Source organism: Podarcis pityusensis, assembly GCF_964106645.2.
Source record: "Podarcis pityusensis genome assembly, chromosome: 10".
NCBI classification, from domain to species: domain Eukaryota; kingdom Metazoa; phylum Chordata; class Lepidosauria; order Squamata; family Lacertidae; genus Podarcis; species Podarcis pityusensis.
In genome coordinates this window covers 31,729,922-31,749,612 of record NC_138035.1, presented here as the reverse complement: position 1 = coordinate 31,749,612, position 19,691 = coordinate 31,729,922, and the positions used below count along the sequence as shown (strand labels likewise).

Below are 19,691 nucleotides of genomic sequence, written 5' to 3'. Positions count from 1 at the left end.
TTACTTGCGTGGCAAGTTCCCACCCCCCACCAGGATAAATAAAGACATGAGACACCATAGTTTAAGGTTAAATGGGCGAATTAGGCCACAACTTTATTGAATTCAGGAATGAGAGGCATTGGCTTAGGCATTGGTCCTAACGACTATCCGGCTTCAGCCCATTTGCTGGAGACACGGGGAAGGGTTAACACTATATCGGGGGAGTCTCCTGCCGAGGCACGTCGACTAGGAGCTCCCCCGGGTCACCACTCGGGGGCGTGCCTTTGGCCCACAAAACGTGGGGGCTAGCTGGCGAAAAGAGGGTGAGCCCCCTCTGCGCCGTCCCTAAATAGGGCAGATACGGCCGGGATTCCCCTGCTCTCGCGGGGGCTGAAACCAGCCCCCGCTCACGTGGGGGGTGGGCGTGAAGCCCGCAACCCCACCTCCTGGGCAGGCTGGAAGTGGCTTTGTGCTGACCTTGCACTAAAGTAGCTGAGGCATGGAATCAAAAATGTCCCAAAGGCTGGTTGGACCAACAAGAATTCAAAGAATTGTAAACTTGTGCCCACTGTAGGCAATAGAAACATGTCCTTAATGTTTTCCACTGCCCACGGATTTACCAAAACCCTCCAAGCTCAAGTCAATGTAGAGAAATGCACTTAAGTCCATTGATTTCAATGTCTAAATGTCTGTATTGAATTGTGGCCATTGTGTTTTGGCTCTACCTCTTCATGCATCAATCCTTTTCTGAATTTGGTAGCACTTTGACTTCCTTACACACACAGGTATAAATGCCTAGACAGTAGAACACAAGAGGGGATAATTCCTGTTATGTTGTTGCTGCATTGTAGCGTACACCACATAAAGACTTTTGAACCATTAAGCAGGCTAGAATTTTTTGTAAATAAGTAAATGAATATATCTGCATTCATTGTAGAAAATCTCGCTTTATTTTTTCTCTTCACAGAAATAACCACAACGTAATCACCTGGTAAACCTTAGCGATGGCACCTCATGCCAAACTACCAAAAATATGTGTGGCTAGGAACCAGCTAGATTAGCTATGCCTGTGGCTGAACTAAATATCACTTAAAATAAATGCAGCTGTTTATCTTCCCATGGGCCAATGCTCAAACGGTAAAAATACTAAAGGCAACCTCTAATGCTTACTTTCCTGGAAAGAGGTATCCAGAGCAATCAATTTCCCTGGTGCATGGAGGGCTGGCTTCTGATCATTTTTCTAAAGAAGGGGTTGAAGTGAAGAGATAGGTTTCCTCCTGTCAGCGGGCCTCACACTTCCTGCCTCTTTCATCTTCTCCACATCAGGGCTGCGACCCATATCATTTTTCAAAAACAGCCTGATACTTGGTATGTACATGTTGTGTGAAATAGAGATATTTCACAGTTAGGTTACTGTTCCAGAGGACAGCCTTCCCACAACCTGGTTGGATTATATATCCCATTAGCCCCAACCAGCATTGGCAACGGTCAGAGGGGATGGGAATTGTAGTACAAAACATTTGGAGGGCATCAGGTTGGGGGAGGCAGTCATAGGATTTGAAGAACATTGGTAAACAAGACCCCCTGCACCCACATTGTCCCAAATGATTTCCTTGTGCATGACTTTTCCTTTGTTTGTGATTGCTTAATGACCTTGTAGAAGGTGCTACTTTGAGTCTTTGTTCTTCCTGTTCATCTTTGAAGTGCAGAATTAAATTTTGGACTAAGAAGGATTTTCTTTTTACTATGCAACCTGGGAATTATCAGTGAACCACTAATCTACCGGTGCCAGTTGTGGGTTTGCTGGCTTATGGGATGGATGGTTAATACAAGCACATAAGCATTGAGCAGAACTTACAGTGTTAAAAGAGAAAATACTTGGGTGAAACCTTGGTTTGCACTTACCTTCAGAACATCACCAGCCCCGAAACTCAGTTCATCCTCTCCTGTTGCATTGAAGTCAAACTTCGCAGTAGCTTCCATACTGTCTCCTGTGAAGGGATTGATGGTAAAGCTTAGTATAGTATTAATATCTGTTTTGTGGAACAGTACTGAACACAGGAAAGCTTATTACGGCCCTTTTACTCAAGGGATCTTTGGACGAGCTTGTTCTATAAGTAATTCCCCACTTGGACAGGTCTCACTAGACTGTTATGCCACTACGGACAGCAGCATAATCGAGTCACAATCCTAAACTCAACTCAACCTGTAACAGGGTCAATAGTACAATTGGCCAAAGTCAGAAAAGCTAAGCATCATCACACTGAAATACATTCCCACAGCCTTCCCCATCATCAAATCAATCATTATCTTGGGCTGCATCATCATCTCTGCAGGAAAGGCACTATCAGTCAACATGCACCAATGGTCAGATAATTCCATTTATGTCTTCCAGCCTAGTATACAAATACACACACCCTCTGCAAAATGCACAAACAAGTGGCTAGAAAGAGAACCAATGCTTCCTTATGTACATAGTGTTGCATATGGAGAAACCATATGCTTCTCAAAAGGAGGGTTTCAGGTTTGCTGAAGGAGCAGTGCCTACACACGAGAATTTCTATAAGAATGCGCAGGATGCAGTTTACAAATGGCCTTCAAGGGCAGCAACTTTCTGAACCGTGTATTACAATAGGTTAGTTGTGAAGTTGCCTGTACATGCTTAAAACACATGTCTCCAAGAGAAGGATCAGCTGGGGTTTCAACTGAACCAGAAAGAGGCAGCCCAGACCACAGTGTGAAAATAGCTTCGATATCCTCTGGGATTAAAAAAATTGTCGAGAAATATAAATAAAGACAAGGGGCAGGTTATCAATTCTCACAAATGTCAGAATCAGAAATGGAAAAGCCTATGACCCTGCAGATGATGTTGTACTACAACTCCCACCCTCCACAGCCAGCATGGCCAATGGTCAGGAATGATAGTTCAATGACGTCTGGAGAATCACAGTTTCCCATCCCTGCTGCAATGATGTCAAAATACCTACATGAACTCTACAAGAACTCCATTTTGGCACCAAATAGAGATATTTACATAGTGCAATGGTGTTGAACCTGTGGACCTCCAGATGTTGCTGGGCTCCAGCTCCCATCAGCTCTGATCATTGACAATGCTGGCTGGGAAAGATGGGAGTCTAACAATATCTGGCTGGTCAGAAGTTCCCCAGAGTTTCCACTGTGGAAGAAGGCACCATTATGAATACAGTGGTATCTTAGTTCTCAAACTTAATCCGTTCTGTAAGTAACTCCAAAACCAAAGTGTTCCAAAACTAAGATGCGCTTTCCCATTGAAAGTAATGCAAAATGGATTAATCCATTCCAGACTTTTAAAAACAACCCCTAAATTAGCAATCTAACATGAATTTTACTACCTAACAAGACCATTGATCCATAAATGAAAGCAACAAAAATGTACTGCAGTTACACAGTCAATCCATCAGTAGCTGAATTGGGTTCCACACAGTCACAAAAAAAGAGCCTCAAAAACAAAAATGCTAAATAAATAGCAAAAACAGACAGACCTCAGCGTACCACTCAAAACGGAAGCGTGGCACTCAAAATGGAGCACGTTCTGCTTCTGAAAAAAGTTCGCAAACCGGAACACTTACTTCCGGGTTTGCAGTGTTTGGGTTCCAAGTTGTTTGAGTACCAAGGCATTTGAAAACCAAGGTATCACTGTACACTATTGTGTTTCTGTCTTCTAATAATGCTTTCAGATGGATCTAATATACAGAACTTGAACCTACCTCAGATGAATGCACTGGGGTCTGATTGTGCTGCAGACAAAAAGGCTTGTTTTTACGTTTGCAAGTGATGATGCTAGGATAAAGGACAGGAAAGCTCCTCTTACCATTTCCTGCTAGCAGGGTTGTGATATGATCTGAAAGGACTATCGATGTAACAGTCCCTTTACCTCAATCTGCTGCTCTTCCCTGCTCAAGCTGCCAAGAGCAAGGCAGGAAGTGGCTCACTTTATAGTGCATGCGACAGGCTGTACCATGAACAGCAGCTGAGAAATAGGTAACACGGCCCTTGCAAAAATCTACAGAATGTGCTTCATTACCCATAATTCTTTGTTATCGCATTGTGCTCATACTTTTTCCTTTTTAAAAATAGAACTTCATGAAACAAACACATAAAAACTGAAACAAACCAAGCCGAGGTTGGCGTAGTATGTTACATTAACAAGAAGAAATAATCAAGCTGGTTTTCCAGATATTTATGAAGATACAGATATGCAAGTAGAGTGTACTGTCAGAAGAAATGAGAGAACACATGACTGGCACATTGTGTTCATTCTCCAAGTGTTGGATTACAACTCTGAACAGTCCAAGTCAGAATGGCCAATGATCCGGGTAATATAAATTTTCCAAAAACCATATTCCAAAAACACAGCATTTCCATCAAGTTAGAATATTCCAAAAATATTGTAAATTGCTTTGGGATGCCTCTTGCAAAGCAATTAATAAATAAAATAATTAGAAGAACAGGAACAAATGTTAGCCATCCCTGCTCTAAAACAGTCTTATCAAATGTCTAAAATTGTAACTGATACGCCACAAACTTGACAATTTTACATCCAACTTCCAGTCTTGTATATCTTCTACAGAAGGAGAATAATTAGAGTCTGGAAATCATTCATGGATTCATTTGTTCATTTTCTGCCATCTGACTCCTCTGTGCAACCCCCCTTGTGTAGGTTCTAAACATGATAGAGCATGGGAAATTTACATACAGATGAATATGGGAACACTGGAAGGGCTCGACAGCCATTTATAATGTGCTGTAAATTATAAGAACCAACATGCATGAGACAAAACACCATAGCAGGCTTGTGAGGTGAGGTGCATGTGTGATGAGGCATGACAATATAGAAGTTTGGTGCCCATTTTTGTGATTCATAATAGAAGAATGGAAAATACTGGGCCTCCAAGATGTCCATTCTGGAGAGATTTACTAAAATTAAAACAGAACACTCACCTAGGATGAGAGCACCATACAGGAACCTTGCTATTTGTTCTGTTGTAGGTTGATGAATATTTATTATGCAATTTACTGGAAACTTCAATAAAATGACATTTACAAAAACAAAAGAAAAACACCTTTAAGGCTGCAGTCCTATATACTGTATGCTTACCTGGAGTGAGTCCCATTGAACTCAGTGGGTCTTACTTCTGAGTACACATGGAGAGAACTGCATTAATATTAGCTGCTGTTTTTATCTTTCTGTCTTCGGCTTACATTGTTTTATCTTCCTGCTCTGCTCCCATCTTGCTGGTTGTTGCTTAAAATTTGCTTTTTACTTATTTCATCATTTTTACCAGTATAAGCTGCCTTGAAGTTTTGTTTTTACAGTAAAGAAACCTCAAGGAGCGCCCCCCCCCCCCAATTGCTGCTAAATTACATGAACACCATAAACCCAACTCACGAGATCTATCTGCGGAGAAGAAAGGGTGTCAGTGGGTGGGACTCATAGACCTCAAAGCATATTAAAGTTGCTTTGTGTGCATTTGTGTGTGTGCACTGACACATCCCCATGCATGAGTCAGAGGCATACTCCTGTGCTCTACCACATGTAGAAGCTACATGTCAAGGCCATTTATGAACCAGCTCAAAGTCCCTTAGCAAGAAGCAAGGGTGTAGCTAGGGGGGCAGCTGCACCCCCGTAAGTAAATAAATAAAAAAAGACCCAACTAAAAGTAGAAACAATCAGAATATTTGAAACAGAAATGCTTGCTGAGGTCACTTGGATGATGTTGTGGTGCATTCTAGCGACGCAACCCGATTGAGTGACAGGCATGGCTTCCGCAAACTGACCTATCACGTCGCAGGTTCTGGAACAGGACAGGTAGGTGTCCTGCCCCCTCCCTAAAATAAATCCTGGCTACTCCCATGGCAACAAGTTCCTCTCACAGCAGAAGTAAAATATGCTAGTGAGGAAGGCACAAGTGTTATGTGAAGGGAGGGGGGGACCTCATCACTTTTAAGGTAATGGTCCGCTGGAGACGCATCACTGAGAGTTATCACCTGTCATTCCTAAATAGAAAAAGGATCTTCTTCGCACACTTCCTCCTGGGTGTCTTTCGGCACTTTCTGTTTCCTTGTTGCTTATTTTAGATGAATTTGAATTCATGTGACTGAACACGAGACAGGCAGAATGGAGGCCAGGCGTCTGGCAGCTGACACCCAGATTAGCTGGCACAATGTGACCTTGTTGTCCAGCATTCTGTTTAGGCTGCAGTTCCTGGGAAGTACATGCCGTGTTGCTGCCCAGCCTTACAGCTTGGTCCGCCTTGAGTGGCAGTAGCTCCGGCAGCCTCTTAAGAATTTGCCAGTAAGGCAGATCCAGAGAGTTGGGAGGCCATTTAGCTCAATCCAGCGCTTCATCTGTCACTGCCAGTTTCCTCACTCCCTCCCCGATTAGCCCATGAAATCCAAAGCTGCCAGCAAAGAGTGCAGACTGGAGAGATTCGAAAGCTAAGAGCTATGCAGAATAAAGTAGTTACAGATGTTGATTTACGATCAGTCAAATAAAAGAAGCACTGTACAACAAGCTTGGAGGGCTGGGAGTTTTCAAACTTTATATCCGCAAAATGGAGATTTATTAAATTCTGTCAATGATTAGAATCATACCACGCATAGGACCTGTTTTTATATCATTCTGGAAACTTTTATATCATCATGGATGCCAGTACACTTATTCATTTTTGTACAGAAAATGTAAACACAGATTACAATTGGCAATGATGTATCTTACCACAATCCACCATTAAGAGTTTTCTCCATTAAATAACAATTTCCAGAAGTGTAGCTGTGTTAATCTGATGTGGCAAAAATGCCTTGCAGCACCATGAAAACAGTAATACAGGATGAGTCCTTTAAAAGAGGCCCTGTGGATACAGAGTACACATGTTCTGCAGGGCCTCTTTTAAAAGACTCACCCTGTATAAAGCTGCATAGTTGAACTTCCTGATAAATTATAACCCCGCAATTTCATGTTGGACACTCAGGGCCATCTTTACCCAGGGGTGCAAGGGGTGTGGTGCACCCGGGCACTGAATTCTGGGAGGTGCCAAATGTACAGTGGTACCTTAGGTTACATATGCTTCAGGTTACAGACTCCGCTAACCCAGAAATAGTACCTCGGGTTAAAAACTTTGCTTCAGGGTGAGAACAGAAATCGTGTTCCGGCGGCGCGGCAGCAGCAGGAGGCCCCATTAGCTAAAGTGGTGCTTCAGGTTAAGAACAGTTTCAGGTTAAGAACGGACCTCCGCAATGAATTAAGTACTTAACCCGAGGTACCACTGTATACCTACTGTAATCCGGTCCCTCTTGATTGGCGGCAGTGAAAAGCAATGGAGCGAAAGTCCCCCCCCCTTCCGTCACTCTGTTACTCTGTAGCATCAAATATTCCCACCGAGTCAGGAAAATGAAAGCTGTTATTTCCACTGCGTCGTTGTTACAGGTGAGCAATTCTCCTCCCCCAAAAAGCTCAACAACTTTGAGTTCGCCTCCCCTAAAAAATCTGGGGGCGGCTAAACTAAATTTGGAGGCGCTGGGCCAATCTTTGCACCCCGGCAGCGCATATACTAAAGACGACCCTGTGGACACTACAGTATTAACGGAGCAATTCAACCCTGCTTTTGCATCCTTCACCCAGCCCCTCCTAGCTTCCCTAAGACCCTGCTGGTCTCCACCTGCAGAGGGAGGCAGCTTCACTCCATTGGCACAGAGTTCCCTTCTGCCCACCACACGTGCAGTCAGGCAGAATCCTGAGCTGGCCTGGGATACACTGGATCCCAAGCTAACCCTGATGTGATCACATGACAGCATCAGGAACAATCCAAGCTCAATTGTTGTGCCAGCTCCAGTTTGGAATAAATTTGCCCACCCCCCCTAATCTTCCACCCCAGCCACTGCCTAGCAGGCCCACAGATGTGGTGGTGGCCCTGCCTGCTCTGTAAAGCCCCATTGGGCTATGGGGGGGTTGGTAAAAGTAAATGTAAAGGGAACCCTGACTGTTAAGTTCAGTCGCGGACGACTCTGGGGTTGCGCGCTCATCTCACTTTACTGGCTGAGGGAGCTGGCGTTTGTCCGCAGACAGCTTCCGGGTCATGTGGCCAGCATGACTAAGCGGCTTCTGGCGAACCAGAGCAGCACACGGAAACGCTGTTTACCTTCCTACCAGAGTGATACCTATTTATCTACTTGCATTTTGACGTGCTTTCGGACTGCTAGGTTGGCAGGAGCAGAGACCGAGCAACACCCTGTTGCGGGGAATTCGAACTGCCGACCTTCTGATTGGCAAGCCCTAGGCTCTGTGGTTTAACCCACAGTGCCACCCGCGTCCCCCTTGGGAGCTGGATGGTTCCCTAAATAGCTAACTGTCCTTATGCTGCATCTTTTATAGGTATGGGCTATCCTGGTTTCTGATAGCCCCAAAATCCTGGTCTTAAATTAAATTCCCTGCTGGGGTGAATAAATAAAATGCTAGAGAATCTTCACCTAAGCTTGTAACATTCCTAATAGAGAGAAAGCATATTGGAAATTTACAGCTTTATGAGAAATCTCTTTGCATGGATGTATCTTAAATGAAACGAATAATGTATGAATATAAATCTACATCCCACCCCCCATTCTTGCTACAACTGCACTTTTTGTGTACAATACTTATTTTCTGTGCCAAATTATAAACCAGTAGCTCATGTGCTTGTATATATGGTTATCTTATTGGTCCCTGCAAACTGCACTGCAGACAAGTTTATCTCTGCACGGTTACAGCCTCTGCCCTCCTATTTGCATACCCTCCAACATTTCTCAGATGAAAATAGGGGTGTCCTAAGGAAAAGCGGGACATTCCAGGATCAAATCAGAAACAGGGATGGCTTGTCTAAATCAGGAACGTCCCACGAAAATAGGGACACTTGGAGGCTCTATATTTGCAGCGCAGGTACAGGAGGTGGTGGGGGCATGTATGGGTCACAGACCGATGTGCTTGAAGAAGCAACCCCCTTGGCTGGCTTTCCCATGTCACATCGATCATTATCTATCAAGAAGCTAATATATCAAGATAGCCTTCCATATCCTGGGGGTCTCCCGTTGCATTGGACTGCAACACCTGATGGGAGTTATAGTCTAAATCATCTGGAGGACATCTGGTGGAGGAAAGTTGTGCTAAGGCATCAAAACAGGGACATGGGAAACTCCCATGAAGATATGTGTCAGTAATAATTCTCTGGTAATTTATCCTTCCTCTTCATCTCTTGCCTGCAAAACGGCGTAACGGCTTATAGTTTAAGACAATTACACAGTCAGAAAGAAAGGATTTTTATTACATCTTGAGGAGCTGGCTATATATTCAAAAACCCTTTGCAAGCTAAAAGAGCTATCATAAACTTGTTGAATAGGCAGTTCTCAGGATAGGCGTGTGTTGGCTTGCTAGCTGATGAATGAGTCACGAACACCATTGTCTAGTAATAATAATATAATAATAATAGTGCAGACATAGGCAAACTCCGGCCTTCCAGATGTTTGGGACTACAACTCCCATCATCCCTGACCACTGATCCTGTTAGCTAGGGATAATGGGAATTGTTGTTCCAAACATCTGGAGGGCCGGAGTTTGTCTATGCCTGGTCTAGTGATTTCTTTGACCTTGACTGGCTCTTCAGCTGCACTGGGACACTCTGTATGCATGCGTGTATGTGGGTGTACGAAATCATGTGCAGCGTTCTCCGAGTGATCAAGGGGAAGATGAAGAGCATATATACCCATGGATGAGTTGTTTGCTTGAAAGGTGGTCATTGTGGCAGAGACAGTAACATTGCAAAGTACTGATGACTGGCTTTAACTAAAACTATGCATGCATTAACAATCCTTCCCGTTCCAGTGTGTACTCCCACTAAGTTGGTTGAAGCCCTGCTCATATGATATTAGCCAATGGATCTTTCTTCAAAGCAATTTCCATTTGATTTGAAAACATATGCTGCTGTTAAGCTGAGGTGTGTACATTTGAGATAGCCATTGCACATGCACAGATGACAGCTTCATGAATACGGATTTGCGGGGGAGGGGTTTGCAGGTGCAGAGAAACCAAACAGATAATGTGCATTGGGTGAAGACATCCCCACCCATTCTCTGGTGTGTACAGCAACTGCAGATGAGACTTGAAACAGTGGGGAAGAGCAGTCATCCTCCTGCATTTTAAGCCATTACATGCAACATTAGCCACAATCCGCATCTTTCCTGTAATTTCTTACGAAATAATGTGTTTTTATGTGTTTCTTCCAAACTGGCTTCAGCCAGTATTGAGAACAAGAATGACCTAGCTGTCAACAGCATGAGACTCTTAATCTCAGGGCCATGGGTTACAGCCCCACTTTGGGTGAAATATTCCTGCATTGCAGGGGGTTGGACTAGATGACCCTTGTTGGTCCCTTCCAACTCTACAATTCTACGAAAACACAGCCTTAGCATAAGCAGAATCTTTTATTTGCGGAGCCTAGTGGCAGTAACTAACCCTTTTTGAATAAAAATAAGTTTGAAAAATAACTCCCCGTAGGGATTACAGGTTTTAAAGATGCATTTTGGAAAGATGGTTTAAAACTCCAACCTCCAAAAAGATATTAATGTTAGTTGAGGCAGGATCCCTTAAAAGGAGCAGCATTTAGGAAGCGTAAAAGGACTCTTGCTTGTTTTCATTTTCACCGATTCCAACTTCAGTGAGAGACTGAGACAGAGCCCTCTTGAAACAACTGAACAGATGGATTAAATGTGGTTGCTGTTATTTTTTATTGCCAGGGGCTGGATTTACAAGTGGCTGAAATATCATATATGCTTGGCCTGAAAAACTGTGCTAATACCAGCACCTAAAGCTCTTCTTCAGCTTACTTCACTGCTCCTGACTAGTAATTTTGCCTTTGAAACCTGCATAACACTTTTCAACAAATGAACTTAAAGCAACCCCTAAATATTTCCTTGTGGATCTCAAAGAGAAGTACTGGATTCTTTTTGACACCCCCCCCCCTGTTAATGGTTTGTTCTTCTCTATGCATATGCAGCAGAGTTCCACCCTGACATTTGTGAGGTTTCCTTTCCTCTTGCTTTCGTCTTTACTTATGTTCCTCAAGGACCTTTTATCCAAGGCGATATCAAAGGCCCTTTCACACTGGGAATGAAATCCTGCCTTTTCCTATGCTGAGTCTCACATACATTTCTGCAACCTATCAAAGTTAACTGTTTGATTCTATGCAATATATAGCTCTGTAAAGGAAGCTGTTATTATTATACACACCCAGCCATAATTTACAATAGTCAATTACCTATCTCCCTGCTGAGTACTGTGGGGAAAGCCTTTGCCTGTGTAGTTCTCAACAGATTACAGTCACTTGCTGACAGTGTATCCCGAGTCACAATGAGGCTTTAGAGCTCAGATCGACAGTTGACATGATTTTCTCACTGTGTCAGCTGCAGGAGAAATGCTGATATGCCCCTTGTACATTGCCTTCACAGACCTGACAAAGGCCTTTGACCTTGTCAGCCAAAAAGGATTATTCTCAATAAAACAGGATGCCCACCTCAGCTCCACAAGATAGTGTCCTTCCATGAGAACATGCCTAGCGCTGTCCAGTATGACAGGTCATCCTTGGATGGCTTCCCTATAAAGAGTGGTATGAAACAGGGCTATGTTCTCGCCCCAATTCCCCTTGGCACATTCTCCTCCCTGTTGCTCTCCTATGCCTTCAGCTCAACTGAAGAGTGTGTCTTCCGAGGAGTGATTGGGGTCTGTTCAATCTAGTCATCTCCATGCCTGTACAAAAGCGTGGTGGGTCCTTTTCTGAGAGATGTTGCTTGCAGATGATGCAGCCTTGACACCACATTCCAAGGAGTTGGTTCTTACCATCAGCCTGATGAAGACCAACATCCTTGGTCAGGACAGTACTTCATGCATCAGCATTGATGACCCACATGCCTGAGGTAGTAGGCAATTTTGTCTACCTGGGCTCCACCATAATCAGCAAACCTCTCCATCAACACTGAGCTGGGCAAGCGTATTGGCAAGACAGCTATGGCATAAAGGTATGGGAGGATGTGATACTAATGACCAATATCAAGATAAAGGTCTACTAATGAAGCAATTGTTGCCCCCCTCCCACAAAGCAGTAGCTTTACACCAGCTGAGGGAGCAACCATGTTTTGCATGGCTGAGTCCAACCTTTCCCAAAATTCTGTATGTTGCAACCAAACAAATTCCAAGTTTCATTAAAAGGAGCAGAGTCTTAAAGGTCAATTGAGAGATAGCACCACCAAATACTTGCATATCTGGTTAACCGACATCCATGCCAGCCAGTCTATTGCACAGAGCAAAAGGCCATGTCAGGGGCTGTTCTATGCATCATTAAAAGCACCAGCGTTTTGCCAGGTCAGTTTGATACATGTTCTCAATGTATTATCAGTCTGAAGCTACATTAATTTTCATGACCTGGGAATTATCTGGAATAGAGCACCTCCTACCAGACCCAAACGAGCTCTTTACAGTATGGTTCCAGTGATTGGATCTATTGCCTACTGAGCATTCCAATGAGAGAGGTACTGTGAACTGCCCATTAGCCCAGCCATCTGGCAATGTAATAAGCTGGATAATTTCCTATACAGCTGCAAGCACCATCTCACGACAAAGCCCCCTTTATTCAATCCATGAAGCAAAATTGATTTCTGTTTCATATATACAAATGAAAACAACCAGTAATGCATTGTGGGCAAACCCCCCACTATTTTAAAAATTATTTTAAAGTTCACCTTTCATATAGGTTTGTGCAGTTTTATACCATCAGTTTTATACCACACCTGCAATTATATTACAGGCTCGCTACACTTTATGGTGGCACAATGTGTCAGTATCTAGGTTCTGTTGAGACTTCCGGGGTGGCGCCATGGCAGATTCCCTCTGATCCGGAGGGACTGGCTCCACGGGAAACAGGTCTGTTCCGCTACGGCGAAGTGGGGACCCTCTAAAAAATCACAGGCGGATGAAGCCTGTGACCATGGGACTCGGCGGGCACCTTTTGCGCCCCCCCAATTCGTAAAGGAACCCAATTACGGGCTCCGGAGCGAAGAGGGGTTAGTGGCGTGGTGCTGAGAGTCAACTGCTTCTTCCGTGGAGCGAAGCCGCACAGCCGTTGCCGGAGAGTGCTACCTTTTTCCTGGGACAATTTGGCTACAAAACAACTACCCGTGAGCAGATCAAATTTGGACAATTGGACTTTAAACAACGATCTGTGAGTAGAACGGAAAATTGGATTAAGAAATTCCTCTTAATTTGGCACTGAAGCGGGAAGGTCTAAACAGGAAGTCAGCCTTCCGTTTCTTGTAGATAGATTAAAGCAAAGACATGGCAAACTAGAGTGTATAAAATCGTTTGTAAAGGATCAACTTTCATCATCTAAAATTACTGAACCCCCTTCGGAAGCAGGAGAAGAGGGGGGATTTTTTCCGGATTGCTTAAACCTGCAGAAGAGAGTGTAAGAAAAGTAATTTTCCACCGTCTTGAACCTGGGAGCGGGGTGTCAGGACAGACGTTTTTGGGAAAGTTCATTGACTATAGACAAATGTTTTTGACAGATAGTTAAAAGAAGAGAAACATAGTGATTCCATTGTGCTCTTTCGCAATTTAAAGGAACAAATATTGACAAAATATCTGAAAAAGGAAACTTTGTTGTTAGATCTGCTGTTAAAAAAAAAAAAAAAGTTGGATACAAATAGAAGTTCTTCCCCTAGAAGGAGCTTGTGAAACTGTTACTAAACTTGAACTGGGGAGCAGCTGCAACAGATTAAGATCGTGGGAATAGACTTCTGACCTTGTATAACAATGTGCTCAGAGGCTCTGGTGCGTGCTTTCTGTAAAACAAGTGCTTTATTGGAACAGTTACATGAGAAGACGGATTTGATGACTGTTGCGATCAGAAATTTTGGACAGGTAGTGGGTATCTATATAGAACCCACTCAGGAATCAAATCAGGAATGTGCTCTGACAGATCAGATGAAGGAGGAGGTTGTGGCTGGACCCCGAGAGGCAGAGATGGAGGGAACCGTGGCCCAGCAGGAACATGAGCGGTTGGATCTGACAAATGAACCTGGAAAAAGCCAGATTTGGAGAGATAGAGTCTTGTTTGGTTTGGAGATGGGGGGCTGGATATACCCCCCTATGCAGGGATGTTTTGACTTTTCAAGTCTGGCGTTGGGTCAGGAGGAGTTTGGAGTTGTGGGGGTCCTCAATTTTGGAGGGATCTTGAAAAATGTTTTTAAATACCACATGGAGTTCAGTGTGGACTATGGAAAAGGGGCTGATCTGTCGAGAAGGGATAAAAATACTGTCAAGCTGGAGTCTCCACGAGTGAAAGGAGCAGAAGACAAAGTAAAATACAGGTATAAATATGAAGAAGATCTGCGGAAGGGACATGGAAGAGACTTAAGGGCTTCGGACATAAGGTTACCAGGTTAATGAACTAGATGGATGGGATAGAAAGGACTGACAAAACTCGTGACCAGGAGGAAGAGACGTTGGATGAAGATTGGAGAAAGTTTCAAAAATTCTATTTAGGAATGTTTTCTAAAATTAATGAGTATTAAAAAAGATGTTGGAACGAAATTATTTGGCTTTAGCAGAAATGTTAAAAAGAACTATGCAAGAATATGTCATGGTTATGAGAAATTGGTATAGATAAGACTCAAGCTTTAAGTTTTAGGGTTTTTTATAGTAAGATAAGGTTAAAATAGATTAAGGTAATTTAATGACAGAATATTATGAAAAATGGGAAGGATTTGCTGTGATAATCAATAACTAGAATACAAAAAGGGAGGGGTGAGGAGGTCGATGAAATAAGGTAATGACAGTTAAGGATTTGGGAATATTGGATCTGTTTTTAAACTTTTGTGGTTTATTTTTGTTTTTTGATTTTGATGTGTTATGTGTTTTGTTTTTTGCTTTTTGCTTTTGATTTTTATTGACTTGTATTGTTTGATTGTGGTTTGTTTTTTCCTTGCTTTTTTCCTTTTTTTCCTTTTTGACTTTTCTGTAATCTTAAAATTCTTAATAAATATTATTAAAAAAAAAAAGTATCTAGGTTCTGTTGAAATTCTATAACCTAAGGGTGGGAGGGTTTGAAAGCAAATATGCAACAGGCACCCATAATTTTCCTCCCAAACTATCTCCCCCCCAAGTCTACTTTCTCTTAGATTACTACTCAGAAACCCACTGGAGAAAAAACATATGGTGGAGAGATTTCAAAGGGAAAGTGAGGGCAGAGAAAGAATTATGTACCCTCTTTCTTCCAGCATTAAGTATTAACACCTTTCCGATTTTATAGAAATTCACCAGCAACCTGCCTCCTAATACAGGATCTGCCACCATCACATCCAATTAGTGCTTGAGCTACTTTCGTTTAACAAGGGGAGCAAATTTACACTTATGCGACTGAGAACAAGGGATGGCCATACACTTTTGAATTTAAGAGTGGCTTACTCAGATTAATTTCAACAAACAAAATTAAACAATTAAACCAGTAGACATGTATGAGTATTTACAAGGCCTTTCATTTCGTGATTATACTTTAAAAAACAAACAGACCCAAAGATGCTTGGAGATGAGATCCAGACTTGTGTCTGATAAAGAGGACTTGCACAGACGATTGTTACCAACACAGCAACGCTGGCTCAGATCCCCAGAAATCAGAACTCCAACACACACACACCATCCTGAACCACAGGGTACCTGGCAGCAAGTCCCGCTGAGTGCACAATTCTATAGCAGATGGTAGCACACAGTCCGGCAGGCGAACAAGTCCAAAGCCCCAGCAGGCAAATTCCCATCTCTACAACTATGATCCAAGGGTTAGGGCATCTGGAGGTCAGTCCTGCACACACACAGCCCCAAACAGCTCTCTGGAACATCCAAGCCATGGTCCAATCAACCTGGGCAGTTGAGCAAGCACAGCCCTTCAGCTTGGCTTCCCTTTTGTACTTTGCCTGCTGATTGCAGCATCTGGGCTTGACGAGGCAGGTGACCCTCACCTGTTCTGAGCCTACTTCAGCTGAGGAATCACATACCTCCACCCAAAGCTAACAAGCCCCACCTGGCTAGCTAGGGAATTGGGCTCTAGGCTCTTGCCTGCCTCAACTTCCTAGAACGCCCCTCCCGCTGCTCCCTATGCATCAGAACCCACCATGTTCGTGGAGACAGGGGCCCCTCTGGCTCTGGGTCCTGCTGCTCTGGTTCCTGTGCATTGACCCCCATCCCCTCACTACCCTATGAGCACTTATTACACCAACCTCTCCTCCCCCTGCCCCAGTTGTCCCAGTCCCAGCTATACCTTTAGCAGGATTTCTCTTCCTCCTCCCTGCCATCCTGTCAGTTCATATCTCTCTCTCTCTCTCTCTCTCTCTCTCTCTCTCTCTCTCTCACACACACACACACACACACGTCATTTTCAAATGGTTGAGACTCCCGTTACACAACTGAGTTTCTTTTTTCTTTTTTAAAAAAAGAATCTATTATATACAAAACAGGAACAGAAATATCTCACTAAGGCAGCACTTTCTGAGTAACGATTCTACCGTCTTTGATTTCTTGACAAATTATTTGTGTCAGGAGGTAAAGTCATTTGTTTGTTTGTGTATCTTTTTAACTCTTTTGGTTTTCTGTCTTGAAATGTAAAATAGGTATAAAAAAATTAAAGTAAATTTTGAGAGGAACAAGAGTGTAAGTCAGGTTGCTTTAGTTAACATTTGAGGTTAATTAGAATTTGGCCCTCAGGCTCTCTTTTTAACATCTAAACTGGCCCAGCCATTTCTTAATTAGTTTGGCTCAGGAAAGTAATACTGTCAAGAAGTGAGGAGGCAAAGCCTAAGAAGGTGCGATCTTGGAACTGGGAGGATTTTCAGTTGTCATGTTTTGTAGTGAGCAACAATTCATCAGCCAACGGATAAAAGAGTGTTGGACTGCAAATTCACAACTAGTGGAGGGTTATGAATGGGAGCTGTCCAGCTTTTCTTCATCTTCCATCTATTCCTGTCCCAAACTCAGATATGTCCCACATACAGCAATTCATCCTCTTCCTTGTAGCATCTCTGACTAAGGACAGCTGGTTTAGGACGTGTGTAATGGCAAGTCATTAATGGGCAGTTATTGCTTCAGAGAAGGATCAAGTGCACAGGGCAGGCTGTGCAGAGCGTTACCAATATATCTTTGTCAAGGCCGGCTGCAACGCCTGCTTTCTGGATTCTGCCCTCAAATCTCGGAATGTGATGCTTCGGCTGCCCTACTCACATCTGGTCTAATGGATTCATTTGTGCCAGTCACTTCACTGCAAACCTGTAAGCACATTCCACCATGGGCTGCTTCTTATTAACCCTAGCCCACCCCACTCCAAATACAGACTGCTAATTTAATTGCTGGCTCATGCACTTCAATTTATCCTCTGTAAAATTCAAAGAATAATGACCTTAACCCCATAGAAATATTGGAATCGTTTAGGGAGGTGGTGGGGGAGTCCTCTCGTATATAAATTATTATTATTATTATTATTATTATTATTATTATTATTATTATTATCCCTGTATAAGGAAGTTTTTAATGTTTGATGTTTTGTTGTGTTTTTATATTTTGCTGGAAGCCACCCAGAGTGGCTGAGGCAACCTAGTCAGATGGGCAACATATAAATAATAAAATTGTTGTTGTTGTTGTTGTTGCTGCTGCTGCTGCTGCTACAAATCTTAGGTGATTGTTACTCAAGAGGAACACTTAGCTTTCTCCCTGAGTGACTATGTATTAAAATCATTAAATGGGATTAAAGGTAAAGGGTAAAGGGACCCCTGACCATTAGGTCCAGTTGTGGACGACTCTGGGGTTGCGGTGCTCATCCCGCTTTACTGGCCAAGGGAGCTGGCGTACAGCTTCCGGGTCATGTGGCCAGCATGACTAAGCCGCTTCTGGTGAACCAGAGCAGTGCATGGAAATGCCATTTACCTTCCTGCTGGAGTGGTACCTATTTATCTACTTGCACTGTGTGCTTTCTGCGTTGATAATATTGCTATGGTTATTATGGGGTTTAGAAAGTCATCAATCCAAGTCTTTATTAAGGGTTTATTTGGAACTATGGCCTGTATGCTGGTTTTCATGTACTTCAGGGAAGCCCACAGGCAGGGCATGAAGACAAAGGCCTTTTCTTCCATTTTCCCACTCCTGCACTCCAGCAACTGGCAAGAACATAAATACATAAGAAGCATCTTCTGGATCAAGCAAGTGGCCCCTTTAGTCTGTTTCCCCTGTGGGAAACCCTCAAGCAGAACCTGAGCACAAGAATATTCTCTCCTCCTGTGGTTTCCAGCAACTGGTATTCTGAAGCACTACTGCCTCCCACTGTGGAGTCAAAGCACAGCCATCAGGGCTAGTAGCCATCTCCATGAATTCGTCTCATCCAAGTTGGTGGCCATCACTAGTGGTAATAAGAGTTATATTGCCTCTGAGCAAGGAGGTATCATTTAACTATTGTGGCTTATAGCTGTTGACAGAATGATCTTTCATGAATTTATATATGGATTGTATGATGACTTTAGTAAGGATTGCACATAAAATACCTGTCAGGGGTTCAGGAGCAGAGGCAAGGGCAAGGGAGGAAACAGAGAGCGAGGGAGAGGAGGCAGAAGAAAAGATGAGTGATGACGACGACCCGAGATCTCCGAGTCTTTCCAGTGAATCAGAAGATTCACAGAAAGGAGCACCAGTGGCCAGGGCAAGGGGGGAGCCTAGGGGGACACCCCAGGAAGATAGAGCCAGAGGGGACTCAGAGGGGAGCAGTTGGAAATCAGGACCAGCGTCACCGCCAGAGAGCAGGGAAGAGGAAGGGCGCCAGGGATCAAGCGCTGGCAGCTCACAACAGGGGGGAGGGCACGAGTCAGGAGTGGCCACACCTCCATCGGGGAGCGAAGAAACGGTCAGACGGAAGGTGGAAGGTTGGGCGCGCGTGCCAAGTTCAAATGCACAGGAAGGTGGCGCAGTAGGCAGCCCGGAAAGGGAGCCAGGTCCTAAAGCCCGCCGAAAGGAGGGAGAAGAGTCAGGGGGGTCAGCGTCAGCGTCAGAGGAATCCCGGAAGGAAGAGACCCCGGGGGGCAGAGGGACCCAGAGAAGAACAGTCAGGCGGAAAAGGTGGAGCAAGGCTAGGATATTAAGTTGGTGTACAAGGGGCGGAGACTCAGATGGGGCTGCGCCGATCTAACCATGAGACGTAGAGTTGCACGCAGCAGCTTGAGAATGGAAACTGTAACTCAATAAAGACTTTTATTTAATGATCGCTGGCTAGCGTGATCCTCTGTGAGCTAGGATCTGGAAGCAGCTCTGACAGTAAGCCCCATCTCAAGATTGTGGGCATCTACGTCCTCGAGGAGAGGAGAGAAAGCGGGTGCCTACTAGCGAGCTCACGAACGGCAGACAACATGACGGCCGAACAGCAGATAGTGGAACTCAGAGAAGCAGTGACACGACTGAATGCCGAGGCTCTTGCATCCAGGAAGAGAGAGGAGGACGCAGCTGCCGCCTACAGGGATCTCCAGGTCAGGTTGGAAGTGCTTACGAAGCAAGGGCAACTGACACCCAAACCGGAGGGGATTGGGTTGGGGAGACGAACAGGCGGTCTGGTCTCTCACTTCGATGGGAATTT

General features: G+C 44.0%; 1 protein-coding gene across 3 annotated transcripts in view; it reads right to left on the bottom strand.

Annotated features, from left to right (window-relative positions):
* The window catches only part of GRAP2 (GRB2 related adaptor protein 2), a 57,996-nt gene that overhangs the window by 17,475 nt on the left and 20,830 nt on the right, over window positions 1-19,691 (bottom strand). The window contains exons 1-2 of one of the 3 annotated variants that reach the window (XM_080971403.1): window positions 5,117-5,277; window positions 1,885-1,970 (exon numbers count right to left, since the gene is read on the bottom strand). In XM_080971403.1, the coding sequence (XP_080827529.1) occupies window positions 1,885-1,970; window positions 5,117-5,132 (102 nt within the window). In that variant the 5' untranslated portion in view covers window positions 5,133-5,277. Of the gene's footprint in view, window positions 1-1,884; window positions 1,971-3,725; window positions 3,749-5,116; window positions 5,278-19,691 lie in introns of those variants that run through there. The other 2 variants (XM_080971405.1, XM_080971404.1) reach the window with 2 other exon arrangements.